Source organism: Clarias gariepinus, chromosome 22 (assembly GCF_024256425.1).
Source record: "Clarias gariepinus isolate MV-2021 ecotype Netherlands chromosome 22, CGAR_prim_01v2, whole genome shotgun sequence".
Classification (NCBI taxonomy): domain Eukaryota; kingdom Metazoa; phylum Chordata; class Actinopteri; order Siluriformes; family Clariidae; genus Clarias; species Clarias gariepinus.
Genome location: NC_071121.1, coordinates 4370101 through 4394599, shown reverse-complemented (window position 1 = coordinate 4394599; position 24499 = coordinate 4370101). Strand labels below are relative to the sequence as shown.

At 42.1% G+C, this 24499-nt stretch overlaps 1 protein-coding gene across 8 annotated transcripts in view; it reads right to left on the bottom strand.

Annotated features, from left to right (window-relative positions):
• LOC128510047 (ankyrin repeat and SAM domain-containing protein 1A-like) overlaps positions 1–24499 on the bottom strand; it is a 64758-nt gene that overhangs the window by 11036 nt on the left and 29223 nt on the right. For 4 of the 8 annotated variants that reach the window (XM_053482005.1, XM_053482000.1, XM_053482002.1 and 1 more), the window contains 13 exons: positions 23404–23706; positions 21437–21512; positions 20355–20456; positions 20106–20183; positions 19855–19991; positions 17928–18002; positions 17141–17249; positions 16910–16953; positions 15843–15936; positions 8321–8715; positions 5271–5327; positions 3225–3294; positions 2299–2408 (listed from right to left, as the gene is read on the bottom strand). In XM_053482005.1, coding sequence (XP_053337980.1) covers positions 2299–2408; positions 3225–3294; positions 5271–5327; positions 8321–8715; positions 15843–15936; positions 16910–16953; positions 17141–17249; positions 17928–18002; positions 19855–19991; positions 20106–20183; positions 20355–20456; positions 21437–21512; positions 23404–23706 — 1650 coding nt within the window. The remainder of the gene's footprint in view (positions 1–2298; positions 2409–3224; positions 3295–5270; positions 5328–8320; positions 8716–15842; positions 15937–16909; positions 16954–17140; positions 17250–17927; positions 18003–19854; positions 19992–20105; positions 20184–20354; positions 20457–21436; positions 21513–23403; positions 23707–24499) is intronic. The other 4 variants (XM_053482006.1, XM_053482008.1, XM_053482001.1 and 1 more) reach the window with 3 other exon arrangements.

The window sequence follows — 24499 nt, the reverse complement described above, 5'->3', positions numbered from 1 at the left end:
ATTAATCTCCTTTGAACAGTTAATGGTGAGATGTTTCTGCTACTTCTGCTCTGTAAAGACTTCATAACGCCTCTAATCTGAGGTGCTGGTTGTTAATTGGCCATTTTTCAGGCTGATAACTCTAAATGAACTTCTCGTCTGCAGCAGAGGTAGGTTTTGGTCTCGCCCTCCTGGGACGGCCTTCATGAGAGCCGGTTTCATTATGGTGCTTGACGGATTTTGCGAATGCACTTGACAATACTGTTCTTGCAAGAACTATTACAGAAAGGCTGACCTCTGTGTCTTAAAATAACAACCAACTGTTGTTGTTGTTGTTGTTACGTAATTACCTAATTCCATATGTGTTATTTTATAGTTTTTGAAATCCCCAGTATTGTTGTAGAATGTAGAAAATAAATCACTAAACAAAAACAAAGAAATTTGCAAGTGACCCCAAACTTTTGAACGGTAGTGTGTGTTTCAAACCCCGACCCTGGTGGTGCAAGGCCACAGTGCTAACCAATACGCCACCGTGCTGAAGAGTAATAAAATTTTGTACTCAAGTAAAATCGTGTAAAAAGTGTTACTTTAGTGAAATTCTACTAAATTACAAGTAAAGTGACCGTTTAAAAAAAATCTACTTAAAAATTAAAAATTTTCTGCGAGTGGGGTGGGGGATTCTAGTGTAGTTAAAAAAAAGACACATGGATATAAATCTCAACCTAGTTGTTTTTAATTGAAGGAACACTAAAGTCGTGGCCTTTCTAGTGCTTGAACATCGAAGTGGTCGCTTAAAAAAGGGTAAAAGAATAAAGCGTTTCGAGGGAAGGGGGGGTACAGCACACCTGAGCTCATACTCCGTTCTCTCCTTCTCACACACACTAGGGGAGGGCCTAGATTTCAAATGTTGCGAAGTACAATACATCAAACAAAACATACTTAAGTAAAAGTAAAATGACAAATTTTAAAAACTACTTAAAAAAAATAAATAAATACACAAAAAAAACCCTACCCAACCACAGTAACGCGAGTAAAATGTAATTAGTTACTTTCCACCTCTTCCACCATTTGTATAAAACACAAACCACAATCGGTAATCACTATTTAGTGAATCTTCATTAAATGAACGTTGAAAGGCCTCACTCTGGTTGCTCGGTCCTACTGCACTCTCAGTTCGGGTATTTCACTCGCCCTCAGCTCGGACCAAACCAGGTTTGATTGCTTCCTGATCTTTCACATTAGCAGCGTTCCTCCGTATCCGAGTACACTCCGTACTCTGATACAGCAGATGGCACCTAGTCGTTTTCACAATGAGGACCAGAGTCGCCCTTCACACTCCTCACCAAGAATGACCTCTCTCTTTATCCGCTATGGCCGAGCAGTTCAGGGGACAAGATCAGTTCAGCGCCGTGGGTTCGACACTACACAAACGTGCCAGATTTAAGGTTTCAGTGTACTCTGATACGTTCCCGAATCCCGAGTGTGATCACGGCCTCAGAGCTCCCTGGGCCGATATCTATCTGGGTGTGAAAATACGCAGGAGAGGAAGAGCAACGCGAAAATCTGTTCTAATGTGAGAAGTGTATAAGCGGTGTTGGAGAAAAGCACAGAATTACTTTTCCCTCCCCTAAAAAACAGGCTGGTTTAACGGTTCAATTATGTTTCTTTTTCTTAGTCCATGATCTCAGCCATTCCCACACGTTCACAAGGCTCCGCCCCTCAGGATCTTAAGTGATGCATGGAGTGTTTATAAAAAGCCTTCTCACTTCATTTGACTGTGTAAACTTTTCCAGGAGGCTCTGATTTTCGCCAACGCTTTTCTGGACATTTGACACAATTTGGAGGTTATCTGTACAACTAAGGAAAGTTTAAATAATTCTCAGCTCTACTTTTAATTATAACTTTCTTGCTTTGACTTATACGGAGCCTTCAATGGTACATGGGTGGAGGGAATTAGTTGAAAAAAAAAAAAAGAATTTATTTTTAAAACTAGTTATTTTTTGCGTCTCATGTCCTGTTTTTCACAGATTTTTTTTCTTTTTTAAATTTTTTCTTTTCTTTTTTCTCTCAATTTTTTTTTGCATTTCTTTGTCACCTATGTCCCTTAAGGAGGTCCGTAGACTTATAATCAAAACAAAGAAAAAAAAAAAAAGTTAGTGCCTAACTAGCGTAAGACTGGGCTAGCTAGTACGAAGTTGTTGCGACACCCAGTAGCACATCAGTGGCTTGTTGAATGCTCCAAGATGTACATGTAGTATTACATACATTTTTGTGTAAAAAGCTATAAAATATGAAACTGTACGTGTGTGTTTCTCTTACCATGAATCTCAGATCGTCGAAGCCGTTTAGCAGCAGTTTACTCTCGTACTGCGGCAGTCCCGCGCGCTCCAGCCAGTCACCCACCGACTGATCCGATATCATCCCGACACCTTGAGAGAAGAAAAAAAAAATGTACTCACAATGACTGAGATGAGATGAGGCACCAGATTAAAGTTTAATATGAGCGTAATAAAGCTGAGGCACTTAAGGAACACTTCTAATGGCTTCTAATGCATACGATTTTCTAATAATAATGCTCGCGATGTTTTGAGGCTGATGGAAGTGTGTGTAATGAACGGGGTGTGAGACTAATTTGCTCACGGGGTTTGGAGTGTTCCGTATTTATTGAACCTAAAAGCTACAATAGCTACTCCATCATTCTTTAAATCCACAACAGCTACTTAATTTATATAATCGTAGCTACGCCCATACGTAACCCCGCCCCCAAATCAGTAACTTGTGCACTTTGGGAACAATATTGACCCGAAACAAGCAAGCCAATTTTATATTCACGTATTTAAAATGCGCATTTATGATTTAAAATTTGCATGTGGAAGAATATTCATGCCAGTTTAATTCTTAAAAAAAAAATTGAGCTAAAAGCACAGGCTTTGTGGCTAAAAATGGAAATGCAGGACACCAAAATGTCTCCGCTTCTCCACATGTCTACATGGTTCTAAGTTCATGTACATGACTTAGGCCACGCCCTTTTGTTTTTTCCCCTAAAGTAAAAAAAACCCAAAAACAAACAAGCATTAATGACCTTGTTTTTGCACTGGCACAAAGGACATGCACAAAAAAAAAGCAAAGCCATCAATGTGACTCACGTTCCCGCCAGCAGCAGTGTGACGTAACAAAGCCACAGATTTATTTATTTATAAGAGAGAAAGTCGAGTAAAATCAGCCTCGTCAGAAGGTGACGTTACCTGCCAGGCCGCTCTCCTGCTCTTTGGAGAAGTCGATCCCCGCTCCGATCAGCGTCATGATCTTCTCGATCTGAAACGCAGAGAACCAGACGACAGGAATAGCATCAGATCTCAGGCTTATTCAATAAGGTGAGACTCGGCGCTGAGCGGACGGGACACGCGGGCGAGGACGTGATCCGACTGGCAAATCAACGCGCTGCTCGTTAATGAGCGGAGGATCCGTCTTCAGCGTCTGACAATCAGGAAACACGAGCTGCCCGAGGAAAGAGCTGCTGGTGTAATGGCATATTTCTCAGAATCATCAATCTTTTCATCGGTATTAGCTGCATGCTAAAACCCCACATGCTAAAGCAGCACAGCCAGACATGAGCAGCTACGCGCATTCAGGGAAAAGTCATTTCAGCTTCAGAGAGAGAGAGAGAGAGAGAGAGAAGACAACAGATCCTCCCGCTAATAATCCACAATGGTTTATTCCAGCTCTGAAGGGGGAAAGAGAGGAACGGGGAGAGAGTAGAGACAGAGCAAAAGGAGAGACAGACTGAAGGGGAGACAGACTAAAAGAAAAATTGGACAGATTAAAGGGGAGAGAGTAAAGAAGGGAGAGAAAAACAGACAGACTAAAGGAGGGACAGACGGAAGGAGAGAGAGTAAAGGAGGGACAGACGGAAGGAGAGAGAGTAAAGGAGGGACAGCTTGAAAAAGGGACAGGGTAAAAGATGGACAGACTGAAGAAGGGAAAGAACAGAAATGGACAGACTAAAGGAGGGACAGGGTAGAAGATGGACAGACTAAAGGAGGGAGAGGAAAAAATAGACAGACCAAAGGAGGGACAGGGTAAAAGATGGACAAAATAAAGGAGGTAGAGAAAAAAAATGGACAGACCGAGGGAGGGACAGACTAAATAAAAGACAGAGTAAAGGAAGGACAACATGAAGTGAAGACAGTAAAACAGGGATGGACTAAAGGAGGGAGATAGTAAAGGAGGGACAGACTGAAGGGAAGACAGAGTAAACAAGGGACAGAAAAAAATAGATTTAAGGAGGGACAAGATAAAAGATAGACAGACTGAAGGAGGGAGAGGAAAAAATGGACAGACCTAAGAAGGGCCAGATTAAAGGAGAGACAGTGTCAAGTGAGGACAGCGTGAAGTAGAGACAGAGTAAAATAGGGATAGACTGAAGGAGGGACAGAGTAAAGGAGGGACAAAATAAATGAGGGACAGAGTAAAGGATGGACAGACTGAAGGAGGAACAAAGTACATGAGGGATAGATGGAAGGAGGCACGGACAGAAGGAGGACAGAGTAAAACAGGGACAGACTGAAGGACATAAAAATACGCTGCCTGATCAAAAAAAAAAAAAGGCATTGCACACTTTTCATTTAGTCACCTTTACCTTTGATTACACACACACACACACACACACACAGTGTGGTGTCTAGTATGAAAATGATGCCACCCAATAATTTGACCCTTCTAAAGTGATAATTATTATTTTTTTTAATCAGACAGAGGAGGTTTAAATAAACAAACAAATAAAGGCAAAGAAAGACATGATTAAAGCACTAAAGTAATACAAAAACAGAGAGAAAAAAAATAACAGAACACAGAAATGGACAGATGGATAGATCTATACTGTAGATGTACGTGATCACACGCCCTCACTCCTCTTTTGAGAAGATGAGGACGTTACTGCGGGTCCCGCGTGATATTCGGCGCTCACAGCTGGACGATGTTTTGTTCCGAAGACAACAGGAACGCTGGACCTGATCTGAATACACGACTGTAACGCTGCAGATCATCAGCACACCTCATGATTATTTATTTATAAGCAGTTCAGCCATCTCAAGGAAACCAGGAAGTGATGAAACCAGGAAGTGATGTTCACGTTCAACAATATTCAGAGGCAGGTCTGAATATTCACTCCTACTGAGAAACGTCAGCCCTTCACCCGTCCATGCGTCAGGTCACATGATCTGAGCTCAGAGGCACAGAGGTAGAGCGAGGCAGCAGAGGAGAGAGAGAGAGAGAGACAGGAATAACCTTACGTTGTTGTGTGAGGACGAGTGTCTCCGCCAATCGGACGAGTAGCGTCTCGGTCTCTGCTGGGACAAAATCAACTTTCACATGAACGTAAAAGGAGGAAACGGGAGAAAGCTAAACGGTTACAAAATGGGTGATGGAAGAAAATCTAACGAGTAACTAAACGGAAGTGAGGGAGAAAATAAGGAGCGAGGGATGTAGGGAGGAAAGGAAAGAAGGAAGGCAAGAATGGAAACAAAAGAAGAAGTAAAAAAGGAAGGAAGGAAAGACAAGTAACAAAAATGGAGTTGGAGAAAAAGAAAGAGAAGGAAAAGGGAAGTAAACAAGGAAGTATAAAAAAAAAGGAAGGAATAAAGGAAAGAAATCAAAATATCAAAATCAGGGATGTGTAGGTAAAAAATGTGAAAAGGGAGGAAGGAGAAAAGGAAAGCAAAAATTTACAAAATGGATGAGAAAGGGAGGGAAATGAAAAACAAAAATCATTAAAAAATAAAACAAGAAAAAATAACGAAGAAAAGTAACGAAATAGAATAGTAAACCTCAACAAAGAGAAGTAAAGGATAAAAGGAAGTAAAGAAGGAAGGATAACCAAAGTGTATTTTTAATTAAAAAAAGAGGAGAAGAATGAACAAGAGGAAGGAAAGCGAAAAAACTAAAAATATCAAAAAGGATTTGGATGTAAAGAATGAGTAAAGAGAGAAGAAAAACTAAATTAAATTAAATGGGGAAACGAGAAAAGCAAAAAATAAGGAAAATGAGAGGAAGGAAAAGTTTTGGAAAAACTACATTTAAAAATAAGAATTTTAGAAAGAACTGGAGACAAAAAAACAGAAAGAAGGAAACAGAAAAATAACAAAATGATGTTGGAGGAAAAGAAGGAAAAGGGACGTAAACAAAAAAGGAAAGTAAAGAAGAAAGAATAAAAAGAAAAAAAGGAAGGATAAGATGAAGGAAAAGAAGGAAGGGAAACAAATTAACAAAATAAAATTTTATATAAAAGGAAAAAAGGGGAGGAGAGAATAAAGAAAGATTTTTTTTTTTTAAGTTGGTAGAAAGAAGGACTGGAGAGAAAAGAATTAAAGCAAAAGAAGAAGGAAGTCAGGAAGATTACAAAATTAAATATGAGAAAAGGAGACAGAACAACAAGAAGTCAGGAAGAAAGGAAAATAAAAATAAAAGAAAGTGAGAAGGGCAAAGAGGAAAGACTGAAAGCAATCAAGAAGGCAAAATCAAGAAAATGTGTTAATAAAAAGGAGCGAAAAACGAGGGAGGAAAGAAAGAGGAAAAAAAGGACGGAAAACGTCAAAGGAGGAAAACTCGCGATTTTCAGAGACAGACGGAGAGGAGGAACCACCGAGGCCTCGCCATGTAGTCAGGCTCAAACAATCAAGAGGTCAAAGGTCAAGAAAGAGTTCACAGGTCAACAGCTAAAGAGTAGCCGTGTGTGTGTGTGTGTGTGTGTGTGTGTGTGTGTGTGTGTGTGTGTGCTTTTGAAAGAGAGATTGAGGCGCTCCAGTAGACGTGGGCAGAGAATAAGTGTGTGTGTGTGTGTGCGTGCGTGTGTGCCAGGTTCTGGAAACAAAAGAGACGTCAAGAGGCATTTTCTTTCTCCCTTACACACACACACACACACACACACACACACACACACACACACACACACACACACACAGTAACAAATACAAAACAGCATCTACAAAATGAAGTAAAACTATAGCTTCTGTATTTTTATCCAAACCTCCATCGCAGGTTCTGTCCCAAACCACAGCCGGCTGTAGTGCAGATTGTAGCGTCTGTAGTGCACACGGTTCGGGAACCCAACTTGTTACGCATGAAGCTTCCAAATACACACACACACACACACACACGTACTGCACTACACCTGACACCTGTTGTGTGGCTCTGTCCCAAACCACAGCCCACCTCAGTCTCTAAGGAAGTCGCACTGAGCAAGTAAACAGTGCGAGTGAGCTAACTGGCCCTCTGGCACCGCACCACCTGGGTAGTGTGTGTGTGTGTGTATGTGTGTGTGTGTGTGTGTGTGTTGTCTCAGTGAAGGAGATACTCACAAACGCAGATCTGACGGCAGCCATCATTAAGGTGTAGTGAGGGAACAGAGAACACACTCCTTCACCTTCAGCTTTTACACTCTGAATATCAGCCTCCACATGTCCCTGTGTGTGTGTGTGTGTGTGTGTGTGTGTGTGTGTGTGTGTGTGCCCTCCCTTTTTTTCCCTAAGAAAAAGTGCTTAATTAGCATAAGCAGGCTTTGTCTTTCTTTCACACACACACACACACACACACACACACACACACACTCACTCTCTCTCTCTCTCACACACACACACACACACACACACTGTCTCTAAGCAAACCAGCCAGTCATGACCAAGAAAACTGACAAACTGATAATAAGACACATTGGCATAAGACAGGAGACAGAAAACAACCACGCCCCTTTTACTGACAATGAGTAAGAGGCCACACCCCCTTCATGGAGACTAAGGCAGAGGCCACGCCTCCTTTACTGAGAAGCCGTCAGAGACCACACCTCCTCCGAGTAGACTAAGGAACAGGCCACACTTCCTTTACTGACAAGAACTTAGATGCCACACCTCCTTCACCGAGAAGCAGTCAGAGGCCACGCCTCCTTCACCGAGAAGCAGACTGAGCCCACGCCTCCTTCATTGAGAAGCAGTCAGTAGCCACGCCCTTCTTAACTGAGACACAGAAACCACGCCTCCTTCTCTTCAAAACAGAGGCCACGCCTCCATCTAGACTGAGGTACAGGCCACACATCCTTCACAGAGCGTGTCACACAGAGGCCACGCCTCCTCTCACTAACACTCGTGACAGTGGCCACACCTCCTTCACTGAGACAGTTTTAAGATTTAGGGAAAAACAACCATGCTGGAGTATGTATAAAATATATATATATATATATATTAAAACCCTATAAAGAGAACATTAGTGGACGCACGACACACACAGGCGATGCAGGGTCTAGATATTTTAGAGACACTGATTCAGTGACGTCCTGGAGAATTTAACTTACCTCGTCCCACTCGGACGTGAACGACGGCGATTTCTCCATCCTCCTTTTGGCGGCGCTGCAGTTGGACACAGATTCGCTGCGCCCGCTCAGCCCCACCTCCTCTTCGGTGGGCGGAGTCGACAACAGGTCCGAGTCGGATTTGGACAGGCTGCGGGAGAGCTTCAGGTCCCCGGGACGGGTCCGGCTCGGCGAGTCGCGCGTCTCCTTGTTCACGGTTGCGTAGATGGCCTTGGGGTCCGGGTCCGTACGGACGGCTGCCATGGAAACCGACAGCTGGCACTTGGGGGCCGCGGGATCAGAGGGCACCCGCGGAGGCTCCGGTCCTTCCCGAGAGTCGACGACGGGCGAAGATCCGTGAAGAAGACCGGTGAACTGCTCGGGCACGGCTGAGCTCTCTGGTACGGAGACGAGGAGGACGGAAGCATGAGAGAGAGAGAGAGGGAAAGACAGAGAGAAAGAATGTTACAGAATGCTATATCTACACCAGCTAACAGGAATCCACCCACGTCCCTGTGGAACAGATCTGCTATTGTCTGCAGTTTGGAATAAGGGAGAATAAGACGAAGAGTAAGACAAAGAAAGAGCGCAACAGAAAGAAAGAGAGAAAGCGAGAGAGAGAGAGAGAGGGACAGCTGGACACAGCTGGCATTCTTGTAGTATGAGACTTGTTCTTGGGGAACCAACTTCTCTGTCTCTCTCAGAACCAACATCTGTCTCTCTCAGACTAACCACCCTTTTTTTATACAATCTTTAATAACCCTCTGTCTCTCTTTACTAAAAACTGTCTCTCTTTCTATAAATCCGTCTCCTTCCCCTTCCCCTTCCGTCTCTCTTTCTCTTTTTATTAATCCGTCTCTTTAAATATTTATTTGTCATTCTATTAAAGTCTGTCTCTCTTTCAACATGTCTTTCTATTACTTGTCTGTCTGTCTACTGATTTTCCTCTCTCTCTCAATTCATCTGTCTCTCTTTGTAGTAACCTGTCTCTCTCTCTATCCATCTTTTAAGCTCTCTTTTTATCGATCTATGCATTTTTCTATTCCTGTGAGTCCCTTGTTCATTCTCTTACCTTAAACAGAGCACCGTCCTCGAGGAGCCATTCTCTACGTTTAACACTCCACACACACACACACACCTAACTCTAGCTCAGCTCTGTACCTTGGACACACACCAGGCAGCAGGGCAGAGAGCCATAACACATGCTGAAGTGGCTGGAAGTGAAGTGTGCGCGCGTGTGTGTGTGTGAGTGTGTGTGTGAGAAGGTCATGGTGTTTGGTAACAGGCACTGATGTCACAGCCAACCTCTAACCTCTGCACTAAATCAACAGACGCGTGCTGTGTCCAGTGGACGAACGCAACGTTACAGCGCCGGCCTCTTCAACGTCCCGAATGGGAGGAGCTAGATGACATCATCGTCATCAAGCCACGGAGGGTCCGGAAGTCAACTCATTTATCCCACACACTCATTGCGTCTCTTATCTTGAGCCTCTAACACCTCGTACTCGTGGGCTGCATCCCAAATTACAACGTACACTAACGTCTATAGTAGTGCATATCCTGTTTAACTTTTAAGCACTTACAGCACTGCTGTACTTGTTACCATAGCAACAAGCTTTAAAGAACCTCAGCAGAATCGCACACTTGCTGCATCACGTTATCGGCTGTGTCCCAAATCGCATATTAATCAACTGTCATATTATAAAACTTTAGATTTCAGCGATTTAGTCGTACTTTAAATGTTTGTTTGTGATTTGGGACGCAGCCACTGAAAAACCAAGTGAGTGTGTGTAAAGGAAAAAGTGCGTGGGTGTGTTTATAGTTACATGAAGTCATGCAGTCAGGGGTCCACCCAAACCCTTGTGAAGAACTAAAACACACCACCACACACCACGCTCACGTCATTATTCTGGGTTTTATTTGTTCTTGTTGGAGTTTACAGATGGATGGCATCCGCTATTCTGCAATATCGCCACCTTCTGGTCTTTATCTACCTCGTCTTACTTTTCTAGGTCTTGTCGCCTTTAGAAACCTGTGAAATACTTTTTTACTTGCTCTTTTTCTCTTTCATACCTTTCCCGGTGTATGTACTTAACCGTTCCAAATTTCCAGCAAATTAAAAAACGTCTACATGGAAGACTCTGGGTTTTTTTTGGCGCCCAGTTACTCAGTAAATTCTACACACCCCTCTGAGGTAATAATAAACACACTCTTCCACCAAATGCAAGTTTAAGTGACGCTCCTGACTGGCGTTATGATATTGTAAGCTGACAATGACATTTATAATGTAAAAAATTTTAACTCATCGTTCTACATTATGTAGATAGTCCCTGACTTAGAAACATTCGAGTTACGAACACGAGCACGTTTCTCCTTCCAGTTCGATTGCAGAGTTAGCTCACGTGTATTGTAAAAAAATAGACACTGCAGTGCACCAGATAACATTTACAATTATATACAATATTTTCAGTGTGTAAGTGAATGTATAAAATCCAGTATATTGCGTGCTTGTGTGTGTGTATGCGCGTGGAGGGCCGGAAGAAATGAGTCGGCCTTACCAGTTTCAATAAATCAGTCTGGGAGCACGATGATCGAAAATGTCTGTCCTGTAAAGCTGTCTCGACAGTGAATAATCCCAATTTTGGAAAATCCTTTCAACACAGTAGAAAACAGCTCCGAGACAAAATAGTGTCCAGGATTCCCCTCACGACTTAGAGGCGAAGAGACAACAGTTACGTGTTAGATTCATTTCCTTAGTCGCAGTTATGTTTTTTTGGCCACATGATGGCAGTGTTTGGAAAGGGGACAGAGAATTAATCAAGTGGATTGGTAGCTTTACATTGTATATTCGTGTCAAAGCTGTACAAGACACATTTTGTCAGACTTGAGAACAAATCAGACTTACAAACATGCTCCCGGTATGGAACTCGTTCGTAAGTAGGGGACAACCTGTATATCAACATCATCTTCATTTTCCTCATGTGCTTATGAAATCCCTACCAGGCTAACAACACTAAATTTACCTACTTTTACTTTTCAGCTAGCTTAACATGACAAAAAAGTCACCACCTGAACATAACTAAGCAAATTTTTAAAAGCCTTTTACTGGATAATAACTATGGTGATTAATATTTCAGCTGCAACAAGTTATTTAACCCTAAATGATGCAGTAAAAACAACTATGACAGAAGATGTATCCTGTGGTCGTGGCAAAGATGTTTCTCTGCTTCAGAAGGGTCAAATTATGGTCCTACATTACACAAAGAAAACCACCAAGGAAAATTATGAAACTACTGAAATTGAGTAAAGAGCAGAAAACAAGAAGAATAGTGGTGCACCATCATTTTTATAAATCATTTTCAAGAAAGAATGTGGTCAGATAGGAGATCACCTTAACGATTGGTGAAATTAAATCGTAGAAAAAAACAACAGTAGAATTCACGGCAATGTTTAACAGTGGAAGTAAGAACTAAAGGGATTGAGACTAAACAGATGTGTAGCCTTAAGTAAAACATTTCTCAGTGAGTCTAATTGGGGAAAAGAAAGGCTTTAGTTTGCTCGGTATAAATATTAGACTTTGGAGCAATGAAAAAAGGTCATGTGACCTGATGAGTACAGATCGACCCTATTCCAGAGTGATGGATGTCTCATGGCAAGAAGAGGAGCAGATGAAGCAACGCAATTAATCACGTCTAGTGTCCACTGTACAGGCCTGTGGAGACGGTGTTTTGATCTAGGGTGGTTTTTGCTTCTGTTGTTCAGTTCTAGACTCAGCAACATTTCATTGGCAAAAAATGAAGTCAGTTGACGACCTAAATCGTAGCGGTCTGGCCTTCCCACCATCGATGCACAATCTTGGGCAGAAATTAATGCCACTTTGGACGGAAATAAATGTTGTGACATTGCATAAGCTGCTTGAAACGATGCCACGGTCATAATTAAAGCAAAACGGGGTTCAATGAAAAGTGTGTGAGCTTTTTTCTTGGCCATGTATCATCAGTCTGAGAGTCTTGATCTGCAGCATCGTTTTCCAACGTTATCATAGCAATCATCCATGATTCATTAGTTAATTTTAACTAGTTATCTAGCTTGCTAATCGCACAGATTCTGTGGCTTTCCAGATCTCTATCGAATCCTGAACATCTGATCTCTTTCAAAGAGATTAGATCTTATTTAAGATCATCACAAGTTAACCAGAATCCCATTTAAAATGTAAAACAGAAAACTGTCTAAACTGTCCCTCTGTGGTGTTTAAAATCATCTGATCCTCATCAGGAGGCATTTCAGATCTCTGTCCCTCTGCCCTCTTGTGGATTAGCCGGTTTACGACTAACCAGAACATCCCAGTGTCATATCTCGCACTTGCCAGGTGGGGGTTGTATCGCGTACTCGCGTATCGAAGTCAAAACATACCCTGCGTCTCTTCTAGGTTCACGAGGAAGATTTCACACGTTGTTGCGGTCAGGAATGTGTCACGGCATAATTTATAACGCAATCCAAGAGCATGATGCTGCGGTCTGAGTGTGGCAGGAAAGAGCACGCTGGTCAACTCACCACAGAGGCTAGTTTTTTTTTTTTGTTGTTTTTCCCCACCTGTATACTGAGACACCAGAACACTAGCATTATAATGAATCCTTAGCAGAGCTACTTTGGTCATGCAAATACAGGGTGTCCCAGGAAGAGATGTTGAGCTTCCTGATTGAGCCATGGGAATTATTTGAACACTTTCCTTTTTTCTATAATCATTTTTTCAGACAATGTAAAAATAAAATACATTTAAAACAAACTATAGTGTAAAAGTGCTGATTTCTCCTGACTTTTGGGACATACTGTATACTTAGAATTTTACGTGTATAGCAAAAGAGACCACGGAAACATGTTCATGACAGATCTATCTAAGCCGAGAGAAGGTGGAACGACGTCTGGAGAGATGCTGCCAGTGGCTGGCCTGCGATATTCAAAATACCTAGATGGGTCTTTGGTTTATTACTGTAATAATGCACTGTACCAGGGACTTAACGCAATGTTACTGCAAATGTTTTATCGCCGTTTAGAGTACAGAATGCTTGTTCGCATAGATACATAGCCTGTTCTTCATGTAAATTAATTAATGAATTACTTAGCAAGCATTAACTAACATGGATGGATGCTAAATTTTACTGTGCAACACTAGAACGGTTAAAGCTTTGGATTACTGACTAGAGGGTCATGGGGTTTAAACCCCTGCACCAACAAACTGTCCCTGTAGAGCTCTTAAGAAAGACCCTTAACCTACGACTAAGTGGTAAAAAGAGAGTGTTTGAGGTGTACTGATATATATTTTGAAACCAGATACAAGACAAAACACCATTTGCATTGATAGAGTTGGATGTTGCGTCACATGACACGTTTCTTCCATAAATCTCTGTGTTTACAATTCGTGCTGCCTTTTAGAAGCCATTACATTTAAAAGTCAAAATATATTTTGCAATTGAAATACAATATTCTTCACTGGTGACATCACTAGCGCCTTTAACCGCAGTACAGAGAGTGTTCTACTTTATGCCAAGCAAATTCAATACGCTCTCAATACACCGTCTGCCTCAGTACACACCACTTCGTCAGAGGAAGAAGGCCTGTTGTTATTGTCTTTTGTTTAAATTATAGAGATATTAAGAGTTGTTGAGAATAACTGAAGGAGCACTCTCAGGGATAGGCCTGGTTTTATTTAGTACAGCAAGTCCCTGACTTATAAACGCGTTCTGTTCGTAGGTCGGATTTGTTCTCAAGTCTGACAAACTGAGTCTTGTACACCTTTGACATAAATATACAATGTAAAGCAGACCGATCCACTTGACTAAATCTGTCCCCTTTCCACACACTGCCATCATGAGCCGCATACAAGCCTTTTTAAATGGCCAACAATGACGTAATCTCACAAATCACGAATGTAACTTTGTTTACTGCGTGTTTAAACAGATGCCATTTTGTCTCAGAGCTGTTTTCCACTGCGTTGGACTGTAAACAATGTCTTGTTGAGCATTTTCCAAAATTAGGATTATTCACTATCAGGACAGCTTTACATGAAAGACATTTTCTATCATCGTGCTCCCGGAGTAATTCATTGAAAGGCCGGAACTCGTTATTTACATTTTATACATTCACTTACACACTGAAAATATTGCATATGATTGTAAATATTGGTATCTGGTGCACTGAAGTGTCTATTTTTTTGCACAATACACTTGAGCTACTTCCGTAATTGAACCAAAGTAGAACTGCGGTCTGATCCATAACTTGAATGTTCATAAGTCAGGGACTACCCTGTAATCGCACGTGTTTTTTTTTTGTTTTTTTTGTCAAATCATACAACCCTATTTTGCCAAATAATAGCAATTTAATTAATTAACTCTGTATTATAGCACTGAAGCTACCTAAAATAAGCATGTGTTCATTATTACGTTATGTTAGCTGATGCTTTTTAGCCTAAACAAATAGATTTCTGGGAAAACAACACACACGTAAACAATAAAGCGAGACCTAGATACACACAGTAGTGAATAGTGAACAGCATGCGGTTTGGTTTGCACATCCAACCTCTTGAGTAAACATCAACACATGGACCTCCATTTGTAGCTACATCCCATCTGTATGAAGCACTTGGAAAACATATGGTTATAGGCTGTGCCCCAAACCACATATTAGCTAGCAGCCTTGAAAAAGTAGTGCAGGTGGTGTAAGCTAGCAAATCTACAGCAGCGATCACTTGCTTATATACGGTCCTGTCTCAAACCACATCCTCACTTCATTACTACAGGCTGCCTACTGCTGAAGAAGTGCAGAATGTGATTACTGACACAGCCACAGACACGGAGAAGTAATTTATAATTAAATAAATATATTAAAAACAGAAACATATATAAATATATAATACACACCTGTATATACACACACACACACACGTGCCTGTTTCCTTGAAGCTTTCTGTCAGGAAAATGGTGAGGCGCACTAACACACTGCCCAGACATTTGCATTTGGTTTACACCCTGCTCTGTGTGTGTGTGTGTGTGTGTGTGTGTGTGTGTGTGTGTGTGTGTGTGTGTGTGTGTGTGTGGCAGCTGCAGAGTGTTATTACAGCTCATACAGCATGTGCAGCCTGCCAGGCATTTGGAATAGAGGGTTTGAGAAGTGTGTGTGTGTGTGTGTGTGTGTGTGTGTGTATACATGTGTGTTTTAATACAGTTGTTAGTTTAGTGACAGGAGGTGGAGGGGTGTACTAATGTGTCCTGTGAGACTGATCCATTCAGATAAAGTGGACACACCTACCTCCTACACACACACACACACACACACAGAGCTATAAAGAGTGTGTAAATGGCTTTGATTATCATAATGATTGTTCACTCTGATTGATGTGTGTGTGTGTGTGTGTGTGTATTTATAAGCTTATGGGCGTGTTTAGTCATATTAAGTTGTGCATTCAGCCAGTCAGTCATCACTCACACACAAATATACAGTACACACAGACGCACGTATACACACTTACCTTCAGAAGATGGCAGCGTGCTGCCTGGAGGCTTCAGTGCGTGTGCGTTTGAACCTGGTGGTCGAACTTCACCAGGAGTGGTGGTCTTCCACTGCTTTAATATCAAGACAAAGAGGGATTACTCACACACACTCACACACAAACACACTTAATACAATCGTACTGCATTTCCATTCCAAACCCAAAACCCTACCCCTATATCCTACTACCACCCCTAAATTCACCAACTTAAACCCTTCCACTATCTTAAACCCTAAACCCTCCCCCCAACCACTACTACCATCCCAACCCCTAAACCCTGCCTTTGCCTCAAATTACAACCTCTAAACCCTGCCTTTACTTCATACTACAACCTACAAACCCTGCCTTTACCTCATACTACAACCTACAAACCCTGCCTTTACCTCATACTACAACCTACAAACCCTGCCTTTACCTCATACGACAACCCCTAAACCCTGCCTTTACCTCATACTACAACCTCTAGCCCCTGCCTTTATCTCATACTACAACCCCTAAACCTTGCATCTACCACAGCCCCTAAATACTAACCCCTACCACAGTCCTTAAACCCTGCCTTCACCTCATACTACAACCTCTAGCCCCTGCCTTTATCTCATACTACAACCCATAAACCTTGCATCTACCACAGCCCCTAAACACCAACTCTAACCCCTACCACAGTCCTTAAACCTTGCCTTTACCTCATCCTATAACCTCAAAACCTTGCCTCACACTACAATCAAACCCCAAACCATACTACAAGCGCTAAACACTAATTCTAATCACTACCACCACCCTAAAATCCTGCCTCTAACCCCATACCATCCTTTGGTGGGAATGCCGGCAGCCACTCAAACCCTTCCTCTAACCTTTTGCCACAACCCAATCTTATCCTCTACACTGTACCCATACTACTATCCTTAATGCCTAAACCCTATCCGAACAATAACCCCTAAACCCTATCCACACCCTTTAACCCCAACCGCGGCTCCTGAACCGACCCCTTAACTCCACTGCCCAGAAGAAACTGCCCTTATTAAACTGGAATGTTTTGGAGGTGTTACCTGAGGTAAGAGGTGGTTGGAAGACTTGACAGAAGAATCCTTATCTACACAGAAAAACAACAAGATGAACAAACATCATGATTAAGAAGTGAAGGGATGCGTAACAAAAGGGAAGGCGTAAGACAAAAGGGATGAATGGATGGACCATCAGTAGACTAGGGGTAGACCAGTGAATTTAAATTTGAGTGTGTCATCATTCGGATAGTGCGTGCGTGTGTGTGTGTGCTTTACCTGTACGTGTGTCAGTGGGGAGTTTGGTCCGTGCTGTGTGCAGCGTTTCATACGTATGATCCTCGTCTTCTTCCAGTCTCTCATCCAAACTACTGCTGGTGTAGACCGCCTACAAAGGAAAGGGGAGGAAGGATAAGAGAGAGAGGGAGGGAGAGAGAGAGAAACAGTGAGACACAAGTAAACAGAGAGACAGAAAAAGTGTGAGGAAGAAGCCACAGAGACAGGGAGAGAGAGGGAGAGAGACATGCAGAAAGACAAAAAGAGAGGATGAGGGTGAAAGAGACTCACACAGAGACAGAAAATACACAGACAGAAAAGAGAAGGAACAAAGATCGAGTGAAAGACAGAAAGAGAGACAGAGACACAGAGCCTCCGACAGGTAGATCGACAAATCATTGCCCTGCCTGGCGCGTTCTGTATTCCTGTGGGCGTGGCTATAAAATAAATGACATGAGACTCCACTGATCATGACGATACTGAAGTAAACAACCGGACACTGTGTTTAAGTTAACACAAACACTGTGGAGTCTGCTTAACCTCACCATCCCGTGCCTCATAAACATCACTGCAGCTCAACGCGGCTCCGAGTGAGAGAGCGGGAGCAAAAACAAGCTACACGTTTTGTGATAATGTCAGGTATTAATAATAACAAAAGCATGAATGAAAATGAAACGCCTTCCCGCTCGTACGCTCCGTCCATCCCTCCAGCTGAGTGTCTGTCCGTGACTGCGTCTGATTGGCTGGAACGTTTTATAATAAGGAAATTAAGAAACTCTGTATCGTTTACCTCAGAACTGAGGTCTTCCTCGTGCGCTGCTCCTCCAGAGTGGGACGGAGGGGGAGGACGGTCTTTCACGAACGACTGTAACACACACACACACACACACACAGTTTAAATTCACTGTATACTCATGCTTACATTCCCTGCATTACACATGCAGTATGTTACAGTCACGCGTCTGCTCAGCTCTTTTCTATTTATAACTCTGTGGCTCGGTTTATAAGGTTACTTCTCTTTTCCTCAAAAACACACTTACACACAGAAATTACAGACCACAGTCTGTTTAACATCCAGTCGAGCTTCAAAGCACCGTTCTGAGACATCCATATATTAACCAACATAAGCTGGTGGCAGAACCGCCCTTCATTCCTCTCATATAAAAGGAGTTTTAAAATACGACACAAAGTTTTTTTAATGTTTTAACAGAAACGTATTTGACATTTGCTGGAATAAATGCAATTGTAGTAGCAATGTGGTGTTGAGCACCTCGCACATCCATAGCGCATAAACTTTGGACCATGGGAAAGTTAGACAGAAGGAAAATTGACAGCTCAGAGACACCCTGAACGCTGACGCCAGAGCATGAAATAACTAACGGTAGCAGCACAAGAATGGAGAACGTGAAGGTTCATACACGAATGTTCAGACAGTAGAGATGAGGATAACATTTATTCAGTTACGTATCTCAACATTTTTTTGTGGCATTTCATGCATCACGAAACTGACTTTAAAGGCGATTTTTTTTTAAATAAATTTTTAATTGATATATACTTGCATTTGAGGCGGTAAAACGTTGCAGTTCCTTTAAGATCCTAACCTATTCACACATTAACAGACAACACAGCATCCTGTGTAGTTGGAGTAAATTATTAGCGGAATTTGTTTAGAAATATGAAACTAAATACTTGGTAATATTTTTTTTGGGAGGGAGGCGGGGGGGGGGGGGGGGTGACCTTAAAAAGAAAATAAGGAATAAATATTAATAAAAAGAAATAAAATACAAAGGAAAATAAATGTAACTTAGTAAAATAAACAAACTGTACAAATAAGGGCATGTAAAAATGTCACAAAATATAGAATATAGGAACATGGGGTGGAAATATATATATAAAATTTTAAAATGTTTTAAGGTGGCATTAAAATGTTTTAAAGTGTCAAAGTGTCATGTGCAATGGCAAATAAACATGTACTGTATCAAGTGACTTATGAAAAGTGATTCATTCAGTCTATCTACAGTGCTGTGAAAAAGTATTTACCCCTTCCTATTTTCCTTTTTGTGACACTTGACAATGTTAAAGATCAATAAATTAGAATATTACAAAGATTTTAAATGATTTCATTTAAACTAACCAAATATGAGAAAACATTCTTTAAAGCTGTGTATGTCTCCATCTAGTGGACAAGCCTGGAACTGCACAGCCTACTTGCTTTATTTAAGCCAAAAACAATTTTTTGTTTTTTAATAAACATATTCCTCTGAATCTTATTCAAAACCTAAGCACTAAACAACCATGCCACCTTAATGCAAAAACAGATGTCTTCCATTTACATTTGTACTAAAAGTAGAAAAGGTACAAAAGAACTCACCCTCAAATTTACTAGCTCACTTTAAAATCATAGTTAAAAAAATAAAAATAAAATAATAATAATTTCTCTCTCTCCCTGTATCTGTGTCCTCCCAGACCGTGAACATGCAAGAGTCTCCGCTTCTGATTTCAAACACCTGCTACGTGATTAAGAATTTCACAAAGGGAAGGCAAATCACATAATTCCGCCTAATAGTCATCAGGTGTTTAGAAGGTTCCTGCTTCAAATGCTACACAGAACTAAACACAACACCATGCAGATCTACAGTTTAGCAGAAAGCAGAGATATTTGTTGTAAGGATGTAGTGAAGTAAAAGTCAAAAGTATCCACCAACACGACTACTCACTCTGCCCGCTTCACTGTCCGGTCTCCCCGAGTCTCGATCTGACGATTTCCCGCTGGCCAGACTGTCCAACGAGTGACACGATGAGGCCTCGAACAGCGCTTCATACGGGCTCTCCTCACACACATCTACACACGCATCTACAAACACACACACAATTCCACTCAGCATACTACAGAAACGGTGACCTTTTGTTTGTGCATACACTAACTCAAAGTATTAGAAGTTATAAGGTGCTCATTTTGCCTCCTGACCTTGACCCCTTCTTAGGTTCTCCTGGGGAGGTGGTGCTGGAGGCGGTGGGAGATCGGGAGGCTGCCCGCTCATATGAGCTACAACACACACACACACACAAAAGATAAAACAAGTAAACTTAAGAATAAGAGCTACAAAACATCCAAACAAGCTGGAATATTTGGAGCACAGCGAGTTAGATATTCAGAAATGGATTAAGTTGCTTACGTCACTTTATTATACACACACACACACACACGAAGACTTACCCTGGATGAGAGCAGCGATCTGGCGGCTTTTCTGAGACGGCATTTCCTTCACGATGTCCAGTGGCGTGCGGTTCTTGTTGTCCACAATGTTCGCGTTGATACCTGAGACAGGTGAGACAGGACCAGAGGTTCTGATTTTTTTTTAAAAGCTAGCAAGGATGCTTAAGAACCGCCAGTAAACCAGGACAAACTGAAAAAATTACGAGAAAAGAGGAGTGTAGAAGAAAGTTTTAATGTGTGATGAGTCCAGAAACCTTAATGCATCCATATAAGGGAACCCGCCGTCTGCTCTTTTCCCTGTTTTACACTTTTAATGTTTTGCATGATACAGCGACTATGCTTCCTGTCACGGTAAATAAGGAATGCTCTGGGTTTACAGGAAACCCTGACAAAGCAGCAGGTCAATAATAACATGTGGTAAATGTGATAAAATCAAACCAGGACTTGTGATGAAATTTCTGGCGAATGAAGGTGTGAAACAGATTGAGATTCACAGAAGACATCAAGCACAGTACGGTGATCAGACTCTTAGCCACAGTAAAACTTTTGAAGGGTGCAAACACCACTTGCACATTACAGGACCATGGCTAGAAGTTATTGACACGTCCCGCTTACAGTCCCGACCTCGCTCTAAGGCATTTCCGTATGTTTTGGAGTTCCTGGGAGGCCGGCGTTTCAGATGTGAAGCAGTCAGTCCGATCATGGCTCTGGCGTACTGGGAAAACTTTCTACCTTGATGGTATCCAAGCACAAGTGAAAGTGCATCAGTGTAGCAGCGGATTATAAAGAGAAATAAAGTGGGTTGTTAACTCTCATTACTGTGAGTCTGTTATTCTACACAATCAAAAGTCCCGGTTTGACTTGAATGACCCACGTATGTGAGCCACATATCAACTTTGTTGGTGTTATTCTGGGCAACAGTGGGTGTCCTGTATGCGTGTGGAGCCACATGGTTATTAGTTGTCGAAGTAACGGAAAACTTTGTGCAAGTTAAAGCTTTGACCAGCAGGAGGCGGTAGAGCACAAGAAAAAAACACTACGTGATGAAAAGAGATAACGTGATGTGTTGTTTGTTTTTTTACCTGCACTGAGCAGCTTCTGTACCACTTCTGTCTTTCCAAAAAGAGCAGCTTCATGAAGGGCACTGCCTTTCTCCGTCTACACACACACACACACACACACACACACACAAATAAGTCAAGTGTAACCATGACAGAGACACGACAGCGGTCTGAGTATGTGGAGCATAAAGACATATTAATGAGACACCACAGGGGTGAGTGGCAGTGAGGCTACCACACAGGACAATCCAGGGGCACTGGAGAGGCGATCAACATCAACATCTCGGTTATTCGCCATATATCTGTTAGAAACCCTCACAAAAATAACTCTGAATAGCTTTTTATCTTCGGGTTGGAAATCTGCCATCAAGAGCACTAAATGGTGGCGTATTGTTTAATGTTGTTAGCCATTCTGTTGGGAAGCAGCGGCAGGTTGTAATATCAAGCTAGGGTTTTGGGGGTGGGATTTGCCATCTGATTGGTTACAGTGGTGTTAAAGGTGACAACTGCAATCAGATTAGAAATGGTATTAGGGTGTGGGGTTTGCAATCCAATTGGTTAGAGGGGTATTAGGGGGTGGGGTTAGCAATCAGATTGGTTAAAAGTGGTATAAGGGGGTGGGTTTTGCAATCTGATTGGTTAGAGGGGTATCAGGGGGTGGGGTTTGCATTCTGACGGGTTAGAATAATATTTAGGGGGTGGGATTTGCAATCTTGGTTTGTTCGTTCCTTGTGTTGTACGATGGTTGGCATCCAATAAGTTGCATTACCGCCACCTTCTGGTCTGGATCTCCCTCATCCTCCTTTCAGTTGAAATCCGCTATTATCAAATATTTTATTCCATATCCTCTCACTCCATTCTCCAAAATACTTCTACAGTGTATTCAACCATTCCAAATTCCTGTTGCTCCACCCTTGATGGAGAAAGCTCTTCAGCTCTTCTTTTTAGTATTTGCAGCTCGATTGGTTAGATTGGTATTAGGGTGTGGCCTTTGCAATCTGTTTAAAAAATTGATATTAGGGAGTGGGTACTGGTGGATTGGTGTGAGTGGTACTGGGGTGTGGGATTTGCCATCTGATTGGTTAAATTTATGTTTGGGGGTGAAATTTTGAGTTTTAATTGGTTAGAGTGGTATTAGGTGGTGGGATTTGCAGTTTGATTGGTTGAAGTGGTATTAGGGGCGGGATTTAAAATCTGACTGGTTAGGGTTGTATTGGGGGTGAGATCTGCAATCCGATTGGTTTTTAGGGAGCAGGATTGGCAGTTTGATTGGTTAGTGTGATATTAGGGGATGGGATTTGCAATCTGACTGCTTGGAGTCGTGTTTGGGAGTGAGATTTGCAATCTGATTGGTGAGAGTGGGATTGGGTGTGGGATTTTCAGTCTGATTGGTGAGAATGGGTTAGGGTTAGGGCCACCGACTGGTTAACTAGAGCTGCGAGTCCATGGGTAGACTGTAGATAAAGGTTGAGTTTTGGGCATTGAAATTTCATGTTTGATCTTAATGTTTGATCTTAATGTTTGATCCGTCTAAAGCTACTAAAAGTATCTAAAAAACATTGAAATACTGGGTTACTTGTGTTATTGATTGTTTAATACTTTGCATAAGACATGCCATTTAATTTTCCTTCGTGCCAGTCCTTTGCTCCACACTCCAGTCCAGTAGGTGGTGGTATTGCACCAACAGCAAAATGAGTATTTTCAGAAAAAGAGGTATATTTTAAATAGAATTTGGAAATTTGAGACCAATCAACATTTGTAAAATGTTTAACAGAAAAATTTTACCAAATGGTAAAATAATTGAGGTTCCATTGGTTACAGTGGAAATGGGGTTGGGAAGACCACTCGAATGGGTTACAGAGGTACTAAGGGGGTGCGAGATGCACTCCACTCCACTCCGCATGGGAACTGCGCTCTGATTGGTTACAGTAACACTGTACTTACCTTACGCGTGAAAAACAAAAACCAAGACCTGACGTCTGACCCACCTGGTAGTTGATGTCCATTCCGGCGCCGAGCAGCACCTCTACAACCGGCAGGTGTCCGTTGCGTGCGGCGAGGTGAAGCGGTGTGTGTGTAAGGGTGTGCGTATTTGTGTTGAGCAGGTTGGGGTGAGCGCACAGCAGCAGCTTGACGACCTCGAGGCGACCGTAGAGCGCGGCGAGGTCCAGCGGCGTCTCGAAGCGGTTGTTCCTCATGGTGGGGTCGGTCAGTTCCTCCAACAACACGCGCACCACTTCAGAGTGTCCGTACTGCGCCGCGCAGTGCAGAGCCGTCTCGTTGTCGTTGTTCTACAGATACACATGTATGAGAGGGAAAGAGAGAGAGAGAGAGAGAGAGATGGGGGATATAAAGACAAGAATAAAGTTCTTTGGTTCTCGCTAATCTTCTGTAAGCCCTTCTTCACCGTTCCAGAGTTGGTGCCTGATGGGGAACCATGAGAGAACACTCATGACACTATAGAATTCCCACAGACGGACTGAACGTTAGCTATAACTACTAAAGCTAACAAGACAAACCTACACACAGACTGAAAAGGTTAATGCAGCAAAATTAAAAGACTACAGTCCCGCAGGTGACCGTTAGCTATAATTATGTCTCTGTACTGCTTTTTTTAGGCTACATCATTTGTTAGCAGACACCCATGAGGTCAAGATGATACATAAACGCTGAGACGGTTCTTAAAAAGGCACCAACCCCAGGACAGAGATCAGAGGATGTAACTCGGGCTTATACACCACCGTGTTCGATCTATCCCGTCACCAGATCAGCGCACACCATGAGCGATGACCAACAGAGAGACAGAGAGAGAGAGAGAGAGAGAGACAGAGAGAGAGAGACAGAGACAGAGAGAGAGAGAGAGAGTTCCTTAAACCCCATGTAGCAGAGAAAGAAACAGAGACCGACAGCAGAGGAGAAAAGGGAAAGTACCAGACAAACAGTGCAGTTTCTAATCATTAATAATAATAATAATGTTAAATCAATGACGTGTTTTCAAACATTTGTACAAAAATTTTTTTGATTTAAAAAAAAAAAAACAATCGGATGAAAAAAAAAGTCAAAGAAGCAGACTCTCTTACAAGT